Source organism: Oryza sativa, chromosome 8 (genome assembly GCF_034140825.1).
Source record: "Oryza sativa Japonica Group chromosome 8, ASM3414082v1".
In the NCBI taxonomy this organism is placed as follows: domain Eukaryota; kingdom Viridiplantae; phylum Streptophyta; class Magnoliopsida; order Poales; family Poaceae; genus Oryza; species Oryza sativa.
Genome location: NC_089042.1, coordinates 267,539 through 287,885, shown reverse-complemented (window position 1 = coordinate 287,885; position 20,347 = coordinate 267,539). Strand labels below are relative to the sequence as shown.

Below are 20,347 nucleotides of genomic sequence, written 5' to 3'. Positions count from 1 at the left end.
AGGGCGGTGGCATTTGCTGGTAATTTCATCGAAAATGTGTGGGCAATCTTGTAATGTGATTGGAGTTGGAGTTGAGGAGCGACAAAAATGCCGCTCTAGTCCGGTAGTTCATTTTCCCGGAGCGATTCGGTGCGCTCCGCTCCTGTTTCGAACGAATCTGGACTGTTTGGATGGACTACAGCTATAGGTAAGATGAATATGGGAGCTAGAGTCCCGCCAAACAGGCCCTGAGTACTAGTAGAGTAGAGTATAGTAAAACCAGATCTAGATCGGTCGTCTGCTGATCTGTGCGATGCGAGCAAAAGTCTTGCTTCTTCAGTCAATCAGTCAATCTCTAAAAAAAACAATCGTATTTTATATAAAAACCTCTATTCTCCTCTTTAGAAAAAAAAAATCATATTTTTGGATTAAAAAACCCTCTATTTTCAGTGATTATTTTCTTTTTCAGGTATTATACAAAAGGTTTATATTTTCTTTTTCTCGAGAGAAGCATTTGTTCACTTAGTTTTAGGACCCAAAGTGTCACTCCTAAGGCCCCTTTAATTTGAAGAAAAAACATAGAAATTTTAGAGAATTTCAAAACTGTAGAAAATCTCTTATGAAGTCCTTTGAAGCAAAGGATTGAATCCTATGCTTTTCTTTGAAATTCCTATGGAATGGATAATCTTATATAGTTTTTAGAGGAAATTTAGCAAGAGCTTTAACCTTTTTGAAATTTCCCTTTGAGACTATCTCTCTCATCCGATTTCTACGTTTTTCCCGCGGTCAAATCAAACGACCATTTTCCTGTATTTTGCAATCCTCTATTTTACACATACATTCCTATTAGAATCCTGCATTTTTTCTATTCCTCCAATTTTGCATTGTTGCGATTCAAAGAGGCCCTGATTGTTTAGTTAATTGATTAGTGAAGTAGTAAAAACCAGATCCAGATCGGTTGTCTTATAGAGCATGTTCACTTAGATAACATTTTCAATCTTACCAAATTTTGGCAAAGTTGCCAAAAAAAAGTGGTTACATTTAGTTTGCTGCCAAACTTTAATAAATATATAAGAAATCCTGCCAAGATTTTTACAATATTGCCAACATACCAAAATTTTGCAATGCCAAAATTGGTAAGGTTTATTTTGGCTACAATTTGAACAAGCCCCTAATATGTGCCAAGCGAGCAAGTCTTGCTTCTTCAGTCAATCCCCCCTCTCTCTCTCCAAAAACGATCGTATTTTATAGAGAGAGACTAGAGGACGGGATACCGTTAGAATGAGATACTTAGAGTGACTCATCCCCTTTTTTTTATAGCTGAGCTTCCACGTCTTTTCTCCTTGTCTTGCTAGCCATATCAACGGAAGGAAAGGGAGGAAGCACGTTGAGGAGGGAAAGGAATGAGAGGACATATGGCAGCAAGAGGTTCATTGGCCGGGCACGACGACGATGGCATGCGCTCCCTCTTCACACCTGGTACATATGGATGTTCTGGCTGGTATCTGGTACCTCGGATACCAGCTGGTATCTAGGTATCAGACCTTGGTACCTGGCACTATATATTATCAGAAACCTCTATTCTCCTCTTTAAAGAAAATATCATATTTTTAGATAAAAAATATCTATTTTCAGTGATATTTCTAGAAGAAAGAAGTGAAAAATCCTCACTTTGTTTTGAGTTTGGAGGGAGAGAGAGTAGAGGAAGGAAACCTCCCTCCGGATCCAGGAAATCCTCATCCATCCTCATGACTTCCGACGAGCTCGCCGGTGAGGGTGAGGTCGACGGCGCGGAGCTGATCCTGTCGCTGCCGGAGGACGTGCTCGGGCTCATCTCCGCCCACCTCCGCCCGCGCGACCTCCTCGCCCTCTCCGCCGCCTCCCGCAGCCTCCGCAACGCCGTCTCCACCGCCGACAAGGCGTGGCTCGCCCAGTGCCGCCGCCTCCTCCCCACCGCCTCCCACCTCCTCGCCTGGCGCACCGCCCTCGCCCACTCCTCCCTCGCCGTCTGCCGCTTCCTCCACTCCGCCGCCCCGCTCCTCGGCCTCTGGGCCCACCAGAACCCCGAGCTCGGCAACCTCGTCCTCGCCCTCCCTGGCTTCCTCTCCCTCGTCGCCGTCCGCTCCATCCCCCAGGAGCTCTCCCCGCGCCTCCTCTGGGCCCCCGTCTTCGAGCTCCTCGCCGACCACCGCGGCCACCCCGCCTTCCTCTTCCTCCACGGCGCCGCCCACGACTCCCTCTTCCCCGGCCTCCTCTCCTCCTCCCTCCACCCCCTCGCCAACACCCTCTTCCTCGAGGCCCACACCTCCACCTCCACCTCCCACTTCTCCCGCCTCGCCTTCGCCGACCGCCGCCGCCTCCTCAACGCCCTCGTCGCCGCCTCCCGCCTCACCCTCCCCCCCGATGTCGCCACTGCCCCGCTCTTCGCGCGCTCCGACGCCGACCTCCCGCTGCTCGCCGCGCGCCGGGAGGCCATGCTGCGCCTGCACAGCCAGTCTGGCGGGGGCATGGTGCGCAGGGCCGAGATCGAGGCGCTGCTGATCGGGGCCAGGAAGACGGCGGCGCTGCCGGCCGACACCGCCGGCGACAAGATGCGGCTGCGGAGGACCTTCTCGGTGGTCGCCGGTTTTGTCAGGAACAGCCTGCGGCAGATGGTGACACGGTCGGCGTCCGCCAATTCCAGGGCTGAGTACGCCCACCCCAAGCATCTGCCATTGGACGAGTTCCTGCGAGCCGGAGAGAGCGTCGGCCTGAGCCTCCGTGGCGCGCGGATGAGGCTGTCTATCTACCGGAATTGGCCAAGCATGCATGACAACCGGTTTGTGCTCTACAAGCTGACGACGCAGGCGCCCATGCCTGGCCGGGAGTATGCCGGTTTGTGGGGAGGCACATTCGGGTGGCCGCCAGGGCGGCCGGAGGATGAGCGCAAACCTGGCAAGGCTCTCTTCTTCCTACTCCTCTCCTATGAGGAGGACAGCGAAGGGAAGCTTCAGCTGATTGCAACCAAGGTGTTGGAGGGTACACACTATGTCGTGCATCCGAATGGGTCCTCTATGTTTATCGTGCGGGTCGGTGAGCCATCCACTGAGACTTTTCCGTGGCAAACCGATGAGGAGTCGCGTGCTGTGGAGATCAATAGAAGCTTTGCTGGTGAGGGCATTGCCACCGGGTATGGGTTCAGGTATCCTGGCTCAAAGCCCGGATCGCTCTTTGTCCTCCTGGATGGCCGGCTTGCATTTGTTTGGAGAGAGAACAAAGCTGTTCTCACCTTGCAAAGGCTGGACCTGGAGGATATGATAAGGAGAGGGGAGCGTGTGCCTTCATTGCCGCCGATACCCAACTTCGCCTACCTCACAAAGTCTTACTCCAATGTCTTTGCTGTGGCACCTGGCAGCACGAGCTTCCCAGCTTCTCCAAGGTATGCGTATCACTAGTGTTACTGCACCTGCACATGATACCTGTTATGAATTCCAGTCCCTGGTGTATTATCATGTTGTATAGGTTTATCTATTTTGGTAATTCAGTTGTGAGCAAAATCAGACGCTTTATGCTAAACTTTAGATAGTGAGCTCTTGTTGCCAATGCTAAACTTTAGACTGAGCTCTTGCTGGTTGATAGGTCATTGGAGGATTCAGCCAGTTTTCTTTGACTGCAGCCACTTCTTATCGACAGGATTAAAGTGTCAAGCCTAAATGTAGTGATCTTAGTTCTGTTCCATGCACGATTTAGTTCTTCTTTGAATGTAAATTTTAAGGTGTCAGTATTCATGGTGATGGATAGAAATACATGCCCCATCATTCTATACTGCTGTACAGCTGAAGGCTGTGCCCTCAGTACACGGCAAAATACATCAGTGCCTTTTCTCTGTACATGGAAAAAATACACGAGTAACTGGTAATTTGCATTTGTTCTGAAACAGTAGTCAGCAGTACTAAATGACTATAAAACAAGTGATCACTGGTAATAAAAACTTAATGTACTAGTTTTTATGTGGTTCTTGTTACACTACTGCTTTATTGTAGATTTATAATTATATACTAGCTAGCCTGTGCTGTACTGCTGTTAATCACGTATAAACTGAGTAAGGTCCATAGGATGATCCATGAATCTCTGAGGATTCTGCTTACCCCATGCAAAATAAGACTGTCTGCATGAAGTTCTATTATCATATTATACAGTTACCTCTTTGTGACCAGCCTGGAGTGTAATCTGGACGACCATGTAGAGCTCTTCCATTTTTCTACGACTTATGTGTGTGATTTACAGATTCTCAGATATTTGACCTGTACCCCTGTAAAAACATGGCAGCTTCCTTCTAAGTTGTAACAAACAGTTTTGTGAATATTTGATCAAAATTTCTTTATTTTTGCTTCCAAATGCTTTGTCTTGTATAGTCTAGCATCCTATCTATTTAGTGATTATACTTCCATTGATCAACTCATTTGACAAGATGAAACCCCTTCTGTTAGGTAAAAGATGGCTTGGGAACCGTTATGATGGTATCACCTGATACAGAGGCAACAGCGACAGATCTTTGCGGGATCATGTTCTACTGTGCTTCCTTGCCATACGTCTTGTACTGAAGATCTGAATCCCACATTTTTCACCCTGAACCTGAAGGTTGGCCATCACCGTACGTTGATCTGAGTTGATGTACCGCTGCTGCTGCTGTTAATGGAAGCAGCATGGCAGCAGTGTTAATATGGTATATATTGGTACCCTGAAGGAAATGCAGCCAACTCCATCTGTATTTCCCTTGTTACTGAACTGGCATCTTCATGCCTGCAGTAAACTAAAATGTCAAAATTTAGCAAATGAGCTACAGTCGCAGATCCAGCCTCCTGATGATAACATCATGAGGTGTTAAACTGACATGAGTTGAAAGTTACATTAATGTCAAATTGTAAAATTTTGGAGGCATACAGATACAGCTAGGTGACCAGCGCAAATTGTAAGCTGGCACAGTAATTATTTTGGCATGATGTCGCTGGGTGAATCGTTGCAGTATTGATTACCTGCGTGCTATTGCTACGTCTACAGCTGTTATGGTAGAATATAAATGGAGGAGTAAAAGAAACGCTACTAGTTGTATTTGGGCCTTTGGGGGCGTATGGAGCGTTGATTTTGGTCCAGCCCGGGTAAGAAACTATAAAGTTGACATTGTTCATCATTGACAATTGTCATGGAAAGTGGTAGTGTTCTTCGATGCTTTTCCCACTGAAACATTTGGGGTGTCTTGCTGGGCTGCAAAACCCATTAAAACATGAGTTTAGTGAAATATAAAAATAGAGCATAGAAATCGACACGTGGTATTGCATTATAGCGAAAACCTTCCGTCACTATATTATTTATATTTTAATTATAGTTATATTTCTCAATACGTCATAGGTTTTTCCCGCGCATACTGCATGAATCCACCCGCACACGTAATGGAACACATAACCAACTCGAATTGTCTTGTATATTAACCTATGTTCCGTTATCTTTTTTTCGCCATCCTGCATGGCAATAATATGTTAATACTTGTTTACTCAATACATCACCGATTAAGAACAATCTAGATGTACGACTAGCTATAATCTCTTTGACTCTATAAGTTATCTCTGTCACCACCTCTATTATCTCCTTTTACTCACTTAAGCTATATACCAGCCTAACTCTAAGATTTACATGTAACATGAAAAAGAAGAATCTCAAGGGCTATGTAGGCTCTATTTGGGGAGCTTCTAGCTGCTACAACTTCTCCCAGAATCAGAAGCTCCCCCAAATAGCCCAGCTTTTGGTCCAGATTCTGATAAGCTGTAGTTATAGAATCCAGAAAATGAACTAGAAGCCAAAAGCTAGCTTTTCCAGATTCTCAGAAGTTGGCTATCAACTAGCTGCTTGTAAGAATCTTAAGCTCCTCAAATAGACCCATAATTTTACTCGTAGATGTGTATGGTGGAAACATTGGAGTATTGGAGGTTTGGTGGAGCGAGCAAACACAAGGGCCCACAGGATGAGGATGGGTTGTCTTGTGTCCAGCCCAACCCCGTTTCAGTTTCCATTCCCGTTCCGTTATAATAAGAGGAGAGAGAGAGAGATTTTGGGTTTGTCTCCGGCTCCGCTCGCCGCCTCCAAATCCCGCTCCTCCGCTGCTGCTCCTCTCTGCCGCGGCGAGGCGAGAGATCCGAATCCACCGCCACCCGCGCCCACCCCGCCCGCACAAACCCTAGTTTTTCCGGGGTTTTGCTTCCCCTCCGCAGCTCCGCTCCGCTCCGTCCGTCGTCTCCTCCCGGCGGCTCGGCTTGCTGTCCATGCTGTAGCCGCCCCCCGCAGGTGGCTGATGGGCTCCCAGAACCGCCCCCCACCACCGCGCAAGAGGCAGCCGCCGCCGCCGGAGGACCACCTCGTCACCTACAAGCGCCGCCGCTCCAAAGAAACACAGGTAACCAACCAACCAACTCCCTGCCTCTTCTTCTTCTTCTTTCTCCAGATTTCCTTTCGATTTCTACAAGATTCGTACTCTCGCTTCTTGCCTCCTCTTACAATCTCTCATTACATCTACTTGTTGTGCTTTCTTTTCTTGCAGCCTTTGCCACTCATGGCCAACGGCGCCAATTCTAAGAAAGACGCCAAGGCCCAACATTGGATTAGCTGGAGGGACACTCTCCACGGCTTCCTCCAATCCCCTGCTATTAGCCAGGGTGGAGGAATTCAGACCTGCATCCGTCATGCTCTCCAACACAATCCTTGCTTGCTCACCAATGGTGTTGTTGTTCACACTGAATTCAAAGTAACACACACCACCTTTGTTTGCATCTACCCTATATATATTTATGCAATGATAATTTTCCTAACACATGACTTCTTTCTCATTACCAGGGTAACCCAGCTCATTCCCAAGGAGAGGAAGCAAAAGTGCAGCACCCTAATGGTGCTGCTGGAGGCAAGGTGGTTTCTGCAGATGCTGCTATACAAGATGCGGCTGCCGCAGCTTCTTCCGAAGCTAACAAGGCAATGTGTAATAATGCCCTCTTCGACATTTTGGTCTCCCAGAAATTTGCCTTGTTGTGCCATTTGCTACTTGGGACCTTCCATGTCAATAAACCTGGTGATGTCATCGACTTGGAAAAAATCGACGCCAAGATGAGAAATGGAGACTATGCCCACAACCCTGCACTATTTGACGATGATATCCAGCAGGTAATTGTTTCTCTATTGCTCCCATGAAAGTAATTTAGCTACTGTTGTTGGAGGGAAATAATACTAGCTAGTGTTTATTCTTATCTTTTATCTAATAAAGATGATGCATATTACCTGTACTTATAAGCGCCCTCTGTATGCTAAAGCTTAATGTGTTCTCCATCTATTATTGTTCACAACTCCGTAAATCATAAGAGCAAAATGTTCTACGTACGGCCAGTTGATAGAATGATGCTGATGCTCAACTGCTTATCTGAGCTTCTTTTGCGTTTGCTAGTTAAGATCTTCCCAAATTGTTTGAACCATCCAAGCAACAGACTCCTAGGGAGTTTATCACAACTGACCTTCTAGAACTCTGGTTGTTAGGGTTGGAACGCTAGTCAACTTAAATGGTATACTAGCCCTGTTTCTACACTATCATGTCTTCGCAACTTTATATGCTCTATTTCTATCTGTCTGCTTCATCTGCTGTCCGCAACATGCCAACTCCCTTGCGCTTCATGGTTGATGAAGTGGACCATGGATAATGTGGTTGAGCTGGGGTATGACACACACAAAATTCTGGAACATCTCATGCATGCTGCATGTGTAACCACTCAATGCTGAGGTTTCTGTCTAAGTCAACTAGGGTTTTATCACTTGTTTTCTTAAATGGGCACAACACAAAAAAGAAAACTTTTATAATATTTAGTGCTAGCACATCTCAAAGACCGAACAATTACTCTTCTATATTGATTTCCTTATCAGTTATCATTGATATACTTTTTTCATCTGTGAGTTTTTTTGTTTACATTATATTGTTCATGCTCTAAACATAGAAGTTGTGTAGTAACATCTAGGAAAAATTATACGATACTGTTGCCTGCTGAGCCTTCCTCTTAATACAACTCTCTATTTGTTTATTTTGTAGATGTGGGAGAAGTTTGAGCAAGTTGGCCAAGAGATGACAGGTCTAGCGAGCAACCTTTCAACCATTTCACGAGTTTCATACCAAAAGCAGGTAATCTGTTGCTTTATCTTTCAATTAATGTCTCTAGCGTCGAGATGGTTATATTTTGACAATTTGAGTTAAGATAAATCTATTACTGCACACTTGGCAACCATGCTGCAATTTGCAGGATGCTTTAGTATATTGAAATCTTTCCTTTTATGCTGGGCATTACTAATGGATAAATTATTTTATAGGCTTCTGGATTTTCTGAAGCTGAGGTGGCTGAGCACAGAATAGAGGTAAGTTGTCTGTTTGAGGATGTTTGCTAATCATTGTTCCACATGCACACTTAATTAATAATGGTTTTACTAATTGCATTCTTCATTAGGAAATAAGTTTGCCGGGTGCTGTCCACGTTGTCACAAAGGAGTCGACTACCACCGTGCAGTTGGCCCCATGTGATTCTAGTCATTCTACAATACCGAAACGAACTGTGCCACCTGGACGTGATCTGTGCCCTTGCGATGGTTGTGGCACCAAGGTAGATGTTGAAGAAGGCCTAATCTGTGATGAATGTGACACCATGTACCACTTTGCATGTGTCAAGCTACTCAATCCTGATATTAAGCAAGTCCCAGCAATCTGGCATTGTTCAACCTGCAGCTTCAAGAAAAAAGAATTGGCTGCAGATACCACGAATAATGTTGCCCATGACTGCTTGCATGGTGGTAACTGTGTTTTGTGTGACCAGCTCGAGCTGGTGAAGACAGAAGAAGAAGATCCCAAGCTTCCCATAAAAATTGAATTAGCTGAAGAAAGAGAGGGGAGCTCCGTCTCAAGCATGGGGGAAGACAATGAACCAGACCTGTCAACAACTGCCCTGTCAAACTTGTGCAAACACTGTGGCACATGCGAAGACGATGACAAGAGATTCATGGTATGCGGACATCCTTACTGCGTTTACAAGTTCTATCATATCCGATGCCTGAAAACAAGCCAGCTTGCAATTGAGCAACAAAAGAAGCTTGGTTGCTGGTACTGCCCCTCTTGCCTCTGCAGAGGGTGCTTCCAAGACAAGGATGATGACCAGATAGTCATGTGTGATGGCTGTGATGAAGGTTATCACATATATTGCATGAGACCAGCACGCAACACTATCCCCAAAGGTAAGTGGTACTGTACATTTTGCAAGATCCGCAGGGCAGCGGAAGGAATGCATAAGTATGAGGATTCTGTGCTGAAAATACATGGGAATAGTAAGCATGCTTGTAATGTGAATCAGTCGAAGGATTCTGAAGGTGATGGTACTGAAAAGTGATCATCACAATAGCTTTGTGGATTAGCTTCTGAGCTCGCTTGGACAAGCTCAGGAAAAGAGATTCTTTGGCCCCTTAGGAGGGCTATACACCGACTTTGATACTGAATCAGTTGTGTAGTTTATTTAATTAACTGCCGTTGACATCTACAGGAAGAACTCTTACCTGGTGAAGATGGTGTATGTAGTCTTTTAGCTGGGCGGAATGATGTGTTGTTTACTTGTTCACCTTCCTTCTTTACCCCCTTTCAGTGACCATTGTGAATGTTGTCCTGTACTTGCCCTGTGATGGTATTCTTAAACGTTTTTTTGGGGGAAATATGATTTTGTTTTTTTAATCTCCTTTTTATTGCTTGATTCGTCATTGTTTATAGCCTGTGATCGATGATTGTGAAGGTTTATAGTCTGTATGTTGTGTATGTAATGGTTTGGTTGATCCTGAAGCTTTTTGGAGGTCTTATTTCAGTCGAGGACAAGCATGAGAGTCAAGGAAGAAAGTGGATCTTCATTTTGTCAGACAATTGTGACAGTCATGGAGCATGTAAGTAGTACTAGTATATAGTTTGAGTGTATGACTAACCCTGAATATTCATTCCTATAGTAAATAGTACTCCTATATCATATTAGAGATTCTGTGGTTGGATTAATAAGTAGTGTAGCTATATCTCCAGATGATGAATTTATATGTGTCCTTGATATGAATTAATGATATTTGTGGTGAGTGTTGACCTCTATATTAACAAATGCATGAACATGAGAGGATTTGCACGGCAGGATACGGAGGCCTGCCTGCCTAACTGTAGAGGATTTGCATTATGTACTGCTTACTCCGTCCCAAAATAAGTGCAGCCATGGTTTTTCGCGTCCAACTTTGATCACTCGTCTTATTTGAAAATTTTTTGAAAAAAATTAAAAACATAATTCACGAGTAAAGTAGTATTCATGTTTTATTATCTTATAACAACAAAATTACTAATTATAAAAAAAATTTAAATAAGACGGACGATCAAAGTTGGGTGCTGAAACTTATGGCTGCACTTATTTTGGGAGTGAGGTACTAGCCGCTACTGTCAGGAGTAGGCATGTGGTTGGCTTCTGGAACCGTACGTGTTGCGTTTTTCACTCAGAACAATAGTGTATTTTTTTTATTTAGATAAAGCTGAACAATAGAGTAGTATGCTTTTATTTTGCTGAAAATCAATTGGACTCGTTTGACCGTTTGATTTATGACTCCATATTTTACTGAAATGGAAGCATGGATTCCTAAAACAGTTGGCTGGTGCGTCGATTTATATTAATTAAGAAGTAAGTCATGGCAGAAAAATTCTCAAACTAGTTATTTGCATAAAATTTGAGAGGTGTGAGCACATGGAACCAGTCGTACGACGAGTAGACTCACGGCAAAGGTAAGAGAGTTGCAGACTTGATGGATGGTGCCACGTTTTTCAAAGAAAGGGAAAGAAAGAAGCCGGGAAATCAAATCACACGCGAGAGAGAGAGAGAGAGACACGTACTATGCTAGACTAGACAACACCCAAAGGCAAAGAGAGGGAGGGAATCATCTGCTCACACCAACCGAACTCGCAACCTAAACACCTCCCTCTTCGATTCACTTCATCTTCCTCTTCTCTTCTCGTCTCTTGTAGTAGTATATATTTATAAAGCCCCCAAACAAAAGAGAAGACAACTGAATTAGTTCGATCGATGCAGGCAGGCAGGCCTTCTAGTTCTACAAAGATGCCTCTAATGGATCGTTTTCCTTTCCTATCGATGGCTTGATTGATACAAAGCCGGTTTTTTCACTCCTCGGGCGTGCGTTTCTTGACACCGGCCGGATTGATCTATCATCCATCCATCGAGTCGAGTCGAGATCGATCTTGATCTCGATCTCGATCGATGGAGGAAGCCAAGATGGGAGACGTTGCCACCATCCGAGCCGTTCTGGCGATCCTCCAATGGTGGGGCTTCAACGTCACCGTCATCATCATGAACAAATGGATCTTCCAGGTTCCAATTCTTCCATAATCTTCCTCTCCTTTTCTTCCCCCCCCCCCCCCCTATTCTTCTTCCGTTACTTCCTTTTTCTTTTCTGTCCTTGAGATGATCCCCTCGTATGATTATTAACAGCAAAGGGTCACGCACGCCTTTCCTGCAAATTATCTGCTTCACATGGGTGTAGTTGATTTCCTAGGGATGCAGCATAATATAGGAACATGAAACAAGATACTCCATCAAAGGAACAATCTTTTTGTGCGTATAGTTTGCTTCATCTGGTAGTTTATGGGTGGCTATGACTGGGAAAAGGGAATCATCTTTTGAGAATTGAGATTTACAAAACTCCAAGGACTCTGTTCCTTTCAGACACTGAAAGGAATTGTCAATTTGTCATGTCCTCTTAAGAATGAGTTAAATGTTCAGAAAAGATAACGAGAAATACAACGGAGAGATCGAGGATATGACTCAAAACACTACCTTTTCTAGCTGGCAATCATTCTAACTGAAAATGTTTCCTCAAAAGATTATAAAGTTTGACAATTCTCTTTTGGTGGATCACCCACGCAGCCACACCCAAGTGTAAGTCAACTCTATGGTTCTACCTTAAATTTGAAGTACAACGTCGCATCCAAAAAGAAAAAAAAAAGCTTAAAGTTTGCATCTTGATGCCCTTGATGGATGTCCAATGTAAAGTTAACTAGAACAGTGCTGATTCTGGAAGGAACTTTGGTGGAGTAGCTTTCATGAATATTGAACCCTTGGAAGGGATCTCTCCACCTGTTTTTGGGTTCAAAAAGGAAAAAAAAATCACCTCCTTGCAACCATCTATATTTTTGAAGGTTGTGGTACAATTCTTTTTATCGGAACACACAAAGAGCTTGCGTATCATTGCATTAAGAAAACTTGGTTTTAAAGATACTAACAGCCTGCATACCACAGGATATTAGACTCAGTGCAAAAACAAAACTGCTGCTATTCTGAAGCAACTTCGTGGTCTTTGTAACCTTTGTCACTTAAAGTGGCCTGGGTGATGTATTACTGAAGAAACCCTGTAGCGTGTGATGTTTTCTCGCTGCACAAATCGATCCTTGATGATGAAGTGTACAGTTCCTCTTTTTTCTTCGAATTGACTTGGGAGTCCAAAATTGTGTTCTTTTTCAGAATATTACTGCATAATCATTCACACAAGTCATCAATTTGATGGTTTTCATTTTTTTTTCCTTGGATGCAGAAATTGGAGTTCAAGTTCCCTCTTACTGTCTCGTGTGTCCACTTTATATGCTCTTCGATTGGAGCTTACATCGCAATCAAAATTCTCAAGATGAAACCACTGATTGAAGTTGCCCCAGAGGATCGGTGGAGAAGAATATTCCCAATGTCATTTGTGTTCTGCATAAACATTGTACTGGGAAATGTCAGCCTGAGATATATTCCAGTCTCCTTCATGCAGACCATAAAATCTTTCACCCCTGCAACGACAGGTTCTCTGATTCCTGGCCTTTCTAAGCTCTTTTTTTTTTTGAGCTCTTTATTGTCAATTCAGTCGTTCTCAGTTATTCCGCTTTTCTGCAATTAATGTAAGCATATTCTGATGGATTCTTCCATTGTAACACAGTTATTCTGCAGTGGTTGGTCTGGAGGAAGTATTTCGAGTGGCGCATATGGGCTTCTCTGGTACCAATAGTGGGAGGAATCATGTTAACATCAATAACTGAGCTTAGTTTCAACATGTTTGGTTTTTGTGCTGCTATGGTTGGTTGCCTGGCAACATCTACCAAGACCATCCTTGCAGAGTCTCTACTCCATGGATACAAATTTGATAGGTAAAAATGGATTCTTTTTACCTTGGGCCAGTAAAAATTGATTCAGTCTGAATTTTACTTTACCATACTTAGCCTTGCATGTTTTCCTCTTTTGGTGTGTTTATTGATTCTGCATCTGTCATTTTGTTCTTCTTCTGTGCAGCATTAACACTGTGTACTACATGGCGCCATTTGCAACCATGATACTGTCAGTACCAGCGATTGTGCTGGAAGGGAGTGGCGTCATCAATTGGCTCTACACGTATGATTCCATCGTCCCTGCACTGATCATCATCACCACCTCCGGAGTACTCGCATTTTGCCTCAACTTCTCCATCTTCTACGTCATCCATTCCACAACGGCTGTCACCTTTAACGTAGCCGGCAACCTGAAAGTGAGACTCGACTGCAACTCTACTGCTGTTCATTTGTGCTCTGCATTCACAAATTGGGTTGATGGATACTGTGATTTATACAGGTTGCTGTGGCTGTGTTGGTGTCGTGGATGATCTTCCGGAACCCGATCTCCGCGATGAACGCTGTCGGGTGCGCAATCACGCTCGTCGGCTGCACCTTCTATGGCTATGTGAGGCATCTCATCTCGCAGCAGAGCGTTAATTCGAGCCCACGCACGCCGAGGAGCCGGATGGAGATGCTTCCCCTCGTAGGAGACAAGCAAGAGAAGATTTAATTGGCCACCAAATTAAAACAAGTTGATACTCAAAAGAGGAGGGAATTGTTGGTGCATGATCAATAGGAATAAAGGAGCATCATCTAACAGCTTTCAGGATTAATCCTGAGGCACTTTTGTCATAGAAAATTATTCAGAGTTTTCAGTTGAGTTGTTCGTATAGAGCTAATAGAACTTCCTTCTTGTCATCTGAACATGCTGGGGTGCTCCTCAGCTGTATCTCTCTCTCTCTCTCTCTTTCTATTCTTTTCTTCCTTTTTCTCACAGGATTAAAAGATTTTTGTTTGCTCGTAACTATGCTACTATTGCTACACATTTGATCACACAGCATTGTTCAGTTGACTATAGATATTATTATTATGTTATTGCTCCATCCAAACTATACTATTGTTTTTATCATTCTGGCGCCTCTGTTTTGTTCTTTTGTTTGTGTTTCTCAATAACAAAGTGTCCTACTGTAAAGGAGTAAGGAATTGCGCAACATGTTCAATACAGAAAGGAACTGCATAAAAAAAACTTAAGTATTATAGTCTGTACATTTGCTATTGTTTTTAAGAACAATTAAAATCTATACAATGGAATGGAAGTAAGAACAACAAGGACAAAAGAGATGCATCAAAGCCTGTGCCCAGACCACTTACGGCCGTTCCGGCCCAAGGAGCCCAGTACGGGAACATTTGCAATTCAGCTCCTGGTTACTTTTCATATTGATCGGTCTCTGTTTGGACCATAACATTGATAATGGCTCGACATCTTTTTTAATATTTTAATCCTGTCTTGACCAGGTATTTTTCATTTCGGTCCCTGTTTCGGACCACTACCACTGGTAATTGTCCTATATTTTTAAAATCATTTTACTCATACTTAGGATTGCTACAAATGGTAGCAATCTGACTAGTGACCTACATGAGAAAGACATAATACCCTTACTGCTAGCCATGGTAGCTACTTTTTTTTTAACGACTCGCATAAGGCGGTGCGAAGTTCTATTGATAGAGCAGAAGAAAAATTACAAGATTATAACTCTATAAGGTTGTAACCTTGGAAGCTACTTTTTTTACAATTGAAGAAAATGTTGTCTGTCTGTTTATAGTGGGACAAAAATGAAATTGCTACCCGTGCAATTGATCACCTCTTCTCAGAACGCACAACGACACATATTACCAGTCACTGATCGAGTATATGCATATGCTTTGTTAGTTTCTGCACCAGCAGAGAAGAAGCATTATATCGATTCATAGGCAAACATCTTTTGGAAGCCAAGCTGGAATGTCTGAAGAAAGAAAGGTGCCCCTGAAATCAAGCAGCCCTGCAGCAGGCAGAAATCAAAATGCATCCAAAGATTGGGAGCTGGAATATATGAGTTTGCAGACAGCATATGCCCCCAAAGAAGTTGCTCATCCATTTTCTGTCTCCAGAAAGCAGCCCATGCAATATAATTAGAGGTAGGGTACGTACGTATATATAGCTAGGCAGCAGCAAACATGCATGATGGAGAAGCAAATATAAGATCCTGCTGCAAAAGATGAGTTGTGAAAGTGAGCCAACTTTGCAGTCGTAGTACCTCCATGCACATCATCTTTACAACTCACTCCGACGACCGTGGAAAGAAGTGCATCTGCAGGATCCTCACCGTACGTACCTACATATGTGTTCCTTCATACCTACCTACGGGAGCATACATACAAGGGTTAAGTCTAATTTACCTCATCAACTATAGTAAAGAAAAGGTAAGATTTACCCTCTTAACTATAGAAATTGATAAATTATCCTCCTAAACTATTTAATCAAACTAACTAATATACTCTTAGCCTAATATGGGTGGTTTTGGTTCTACGTGGTAATCCAGTCAACACATATTTTATAAAAAGTTAGCTAGCCCCACAAGTCCCATGCGCCTCCATTTCTCTCCTCTCTATCTCTCTGAGCATGTCGATGGAGATGATCATGTGGATGCCCAGAAAGTTGCCAGAGAATGGCGACTGTACCGCTCTTCTCCTCTTGGAGCTCCGTGTTGGTCTCACGCCACCACCTTATCTTCCCTATCAAGGCGGACATGCGCAAGCTCACCTATTGTAGTCTCCTCCCAGACTTCCATTTTCACTCTGCCATGGATCCGTCGACCAGCCGCTATGAGGAAGCGTCGCACCGGTCTGGCCTCCAACATGGCATATGCTCCTCCCCTCTCACCTCCACCCTCACGTGTCAACGGGTGCACTGTGGAGGAAAGGTGGAGTCAAGGATATATGCTGATACGCTGAAATTAATTATTTAATTAGCTGGTCAAAAAATAGTAGAGGAAACTTGTACTTTTTGCTACATACTTTTAGGACTACGAATCTGGATAGGGGAGCTATCCAGATTCGTAGTATTTGAAAGTGTCATGTCTCTCCAAAATCTCTTATATTATACGACGGATGAAGTACTATATAAGACGTGACGCTACCCATCCACATATGTAGAGAAGGATACTATGCTACTCTATCGATATAAATGTGCTTGGTAGCAGCTGCTTGTTGTGTTCCAAAAAGAAGGGGAAATACAATCAATCCATGGGCGCCATCAACATAAGACACTTTTCAGCCTTACCTCAGAGATTCGATCGAGTGCTTATATGTTGTTCCTCCATGTGCATCATTCTCATATATACCATCTCTCTCATTTCGATCATCATAAAGGCGTTGTTACGGCTGTGCCTGCTGCTCATTGGAACAAGACGCTAGTAGCAATCATCTTTTGACTAGCTTGCATATGCTTGCCTTTTTGATTTTTTTTCCTTAATTATGTATGCAGCCAATTAAAGATCCTATCATGTCAAAAGCAAATTGGGATGAAGGAAAAATGTACTGCTGGCCTTGGGAACAGATTGCTGAAGTGTGTTGCATATAATACTCATACTCACTCCGCAAGCAGCTGGTAGTACAAGTCTCAGCAGCTTGAAGACTCTGCCGGGCTTTGGCGTTCTTTTCTCCAACAAGAGTTGATGAAGATTAAAATTTTCGTAGCACGTTTTTTAAATTACTAAACGGTACGTTTCGTGCAAAAACTTTCTATATAAAAGTTACTTTAAAAATACCATATTAATCTATTTTTTAAATTTGTAATAATTAAAACTCAATCAATGATACGTTAATACTATCTCGTTTTGCATAAAAGCATTAATCTTTATCTTCATCTTCAAGAGAAAAGAACACCACTTTAATTTGCTTAGTATTTGGCGTACATATAGGATTATATAAAAGCAGATCGATGCATGCAGTATGGTCAATTAATTAGCTACGGAGTATACTAGGCATGAGCTTCTCCCTGAAATGCGCCGTCGCTGGCAATCGATCGATCTAACATCGGTACTGATAATGTTAGAAATTCTTATAACCTAAAATAAAAAGTGTTATATATATATATATATATATATATATATATATATATATATATATATATATATATATATATATATATATATATATATATATATATATATATATATATATATATATATATATATATATATATATATATATATATATATATATATATTATATGCATGCACATACATGGAGTAGTATACGACGAAGATCGACCATGGTGATGAGAGCAGGTACAATAGCAGGCTATAAGCCAGCTATAACATATTTTAAAGAGATAAAGGAAGAGAGAGAAGAGCAGCAGGCTACAGATCTGTAGCCAGCTACAGCACGGACTCTAAAACGTAACGTGTGTATGACAGGTTGGACTAGGTGTTAATTATACGTAAGCAACTATTGTATGTATTAGCTATTACATTGGTTATAGATGATTTGAAGCTAGTACTGGGCTATACTATTAAACTTGCTCTGATGAAATGTTCCGCGATGCTAGGAGAAAAAGGCTGCCGATCATTGCATCTACTGTTACTGATTGTACATATAAACAAGCTGTGTGATCGATCGATGCATGACTCTAGTTATTAATTAGTCCACGAATAATGATACAAGGCGCAGCCTTATGCATCAATGCATGCATGCCCAAAGAGACCAGCAAGCATTTCCAGCTACCTACCTACTCAAACCTCTCTCTCTCTCTCTGTGTTCATCTATCTCATGCATATTCCTCCTGACTCCTGCATTCATCAAAGTGGTGCTGTAACCAAGTAGCAGTAGCTACACAAGACCTACAGTAATCGAGTAGATTTATGTTATTTGTGATGGTCTTTTTATCACCAATTAATTTAATTTGGTCATATCACTGCTAGCTAGATCCTACACGTCCTACTGCACACACCATATACTCCTAGCAGTAATGAGTTAAATTACTGATCAGTGTGCTTTCATGTTGAATTGCCACACCAACCGTACTAATTTGGACTAAACATCTAGCATCGATCACTGAAGACAGTACTTAATTTAGAGAAACAACAAAGACAAAAGGTTGCCTGCCAAAAAGCAAGGCAAATCACACCGCGTACTAGTAAAAAGTTAAAAAAAAAATTACAGGGGAGAAGTACTAGTAAAAAGTTCATTTTGGTGAAGTACGAACTGTATATTACAGGGGAGAAGTACGAAGTGTAGAAATTAAAGATTAGCAAAATTAATTAAACGGGTGGCCGGACAAGACAAGTTAGCTAGGAATGATTATATCAACCATTGAGTGCTGTGGAGCCTACCGGTCAACTACGGACATTGCATGCATGGCCACCGATGCAATTGTTAGTAGTAATAAAATATACACAATGAAACATGCCAACTCATGCATCATGTCCTATGTATACATCATTGATTAGTGGAGAAAACAAAAGGTAATTAATTAGTACTCGATCGCTGCTAACCTTGATCTTAGTATATGGCTCGATTAGATAGATAAAAGGCAAACAACATACATACCCTTTGATTTCCCCGATCCCTCCTCGATCTCTCTCGGTCTCCCAAACCCCACGAGCGCCTACACTAACACCATTTACTAATCCCTACTACACGTACTCCCCCCTAATTGTAATCATATTAACATACTTTGTCTCGTTTGTGGAGCCAATTCAACAAGAATCCTAAAAAAAAACTACTTCCTTCAGGCTAGTAAAAGAAATACACCATCATGTTCAGAATAAGATTTGGTTAAGCTTTTTAAAATTTTGACAAGCGTTTAAAGACAAAATAAATAATTTGCCTAAAAATTTAACTATCATAATGTTATAAACTTACCAGACCTATCAACTTATTTTAATATAAAATTGATTGTCATAATTTTAAATTTTAGATCGAATTTTGTGGAGAGTATTCAACTAAGGATAGTCGAGTTTGCGAAAGGGCCTGTAACCTAGTAGTTACAGGAGTCTCAATAGCACCTTAGATCCTGGGTTTGACTTCCCATGGGAGCAAATTTTTCAGGATTTAACGGCATTGTGCTTTCATAAGAATCATCCGTCCTCCCTCCCTCCATTTTAGACATTGATACGGCTTTCCAAATAAAACTTCAATAAGAGCATTCTTTTCCGAGGAATAGAATGCGGATAAATTTGTATACTTCTTTTCCGAGGAATAGAATGTGGATAAACTTGTATACTTCTGGAGTTTCTAAACGTTGCGATTTCTGTAAAAACTTTTTAATATGGATTTCCTAAAAAAATGGTTTTAAATCATTTTTTCAATTTTGTACTACTTAATAGATTCATTTGTACATTTGAATAATCATCACAAATTCACTCAGCTATTCAACCATTCGGCTATTCAAAATAAAAGAACATGTAGCATTTCTTTAGGACAAATTGTACATGCTCCTGTATGATTTACATATATCGAACCAATGCAAATAATTAAGAAAACATATCAACTCATCCAAGTTTAAAAGTATTAGTACTGGATAATACTTGTCGGAAAAAACAAATATGAAGTAGGATGGTACAAGGTGAAGTTTGTAATGGAGGAATCAGAAATTGGATGATTTGAGAGTAGTTGAGGTCCTTGAAAGAAGAGGGGTGGGCACGGGCATATATGAGGAATGATTGTTGGGTGGTTCGGAGGCCCGGTTGAGAGGGATGAGCAAGCGGAGGAAGCCGCCTCCTCAAAAGATGGAAGAAGCCATAGCCATAGCCATTGCCAGAGAGATTTGTACGGGTACAAGGAAACCCATCATTCCTTGCTTGCTTGCAAATTCATGCCCACAGCCATGGGAACTTGCATCGATGGACAGACAGACAAATCTCTCGTTCTCCTGCCCACCTTTGAATTTTTGTCCTCCCTCCTCCTCCTCTTCTTCTTCTTCTTCTTCAGATCTTATTCTAATTAATGTTGTTAATAACTAATTGATTTAGGTTCATATATGAATCATCAGCTTAAATTTGTTGCCATCAATTGGAGTACAAGGTAGGCGATAGAGTTTGTTGAAACGCAGATTGAGGACAGACAGGATAAAGGCAACTTAACAGAGCACTCTGCTCTGCTTAATTCTGTTTCTCCTCTTCTTCCTGTTGTCCGTCA

The 20,347-nt window shown here is 42.3% G+C and overlaps 3 protein-coding genes across 3 annotated transcripts; all 3 read left to right on the top strand.

Annotated features, from left to right (window-relative positions):
• The first annotated feature begins 1,648 nt into the window (after positions 1–1,648).
• On the top strand, positions 1,649–4,990 carry LOC4344444 (F-box protein At5g39450). The gene is made up of 2 exons (NM_001403313.1): positions 1,649–3,397; positions 4,449–4,990. Exons 1-2 carry the CDS (start codon positions 1,728–1,730, stop codon positions 4,450–4,452), a joined length of 1,674 nt encoding a protein of 557 aa, NP_001390242.1. The 5' UTR covers positions 1,649–1,727; the 3' UTR covers positions 4,453–4,990.
• Positions 4,991–6,017: 1,027 nt separating this feature from the next.
• On the top strand, positions 6,018–10,142 carry LOC4344443 (PHD finger protein EHD3-like). The gene is made up of 6 exons (NM_001403316.1): positions 6,018–6,406; positions 6,551–6,754; positions 6,844–7,164; positions 8,075–8,164; positions 8,350–8,394; positions 8,484–10,142. Exons 1-6 carry the CDS (start codon positions 6,305–6,307, stop codon positions 9,411–9,413), a joined length of 1,692 nt encoding a protein of 563 aa, NP_001390245.1. The 5' UTR covers positions 6,018–6,304; the 3' UTR covers positions 9,414–10,142.
• Positions 10,143–10,918: 776 nt separating this feature from the next.
• Positions 10,919–14,262, top strand: LOC4344442 (UDP-galactose transporter 1). The gene is made up of 5 exons (NM_001403318.1): positions 10,919–11,417; positions 12,637–12,886; positions 13,021–13,228; positions 13,371–13,602; positions 13,686–14,262. The coding sequence occupies exons 1-5, from the start codon at positions 11,307–11,309 to the stop codon at positions 13,896–13,898; spliced, it is 1,014 nt and encodes a 337-aa protein (NP_001390247.1). The 5' UTR covers positions 10,919–11,306; the 3' UTR covers positions 13,899–14,262.
• The last annotated feature ends 6,085 nt before the right edge of the window (positions 14,263–20,347 follow it).

What these genes read in the sequence shown, in the direction of transcription:
- LOC4344444 (NM_001403313.1), top strand. Translation starts at nt 1,728, where the DNA reads ATGACTTCCGACGAGCTCGCCGGTGAGGGTGAGGTCGACGGCGCGGAG.
- LOC4344443 (NM_001403316.1), top strand. Translation starts at nt 6,305, where the DNA reads ATGGGCTCCCAGAACCGCCCCCCACCACCGCGCAAGAGGCAGCCGCCG. An exon ending in TTGACGATGATATCCAGCAG is followed by an intron (nt 7,165 to 8,074) that starts GTAATTGTTTCT and finishes TTTATTTTGTAG; the next exon opens with ATGTGGGAGAAGTTTGAGCA. An exon ending in GAGTTTCATACCAAAAGCAG is followed by an intron (nt 8,165 to 8,349) that starts GTAATCTGTTGC and finishes ATTATTTTATAG; the next exon opens with GCTTCTGGATTTTCTGAAGC.
- LOC4344442 (NM_001403318.1), top strand. Translation starts at nt 11,307, where the DNA reads ATGGAGGAAGCCAAGATGGGAGACGTTGCCACCATCCGAGCCGTTCTG. An exon ending in TGAACAAATGGATCTTCCAG is followed by an intron (nt 11,418 to 12,636) that starts GTTCCAATTCTT and finishes CCTTGGATGCAG; the next exon opens with AAATTGGAGTTCAAGTTCCC. An exon ending in TTTCACCCCTGCAACGACAG is followed by an intron (nt 12,887 to 13,020) that starts GTTCTCTGATTC and finishes ATTGTAACACAG; the next exon opens with TTATTCTGCAGTGGTTGGTC.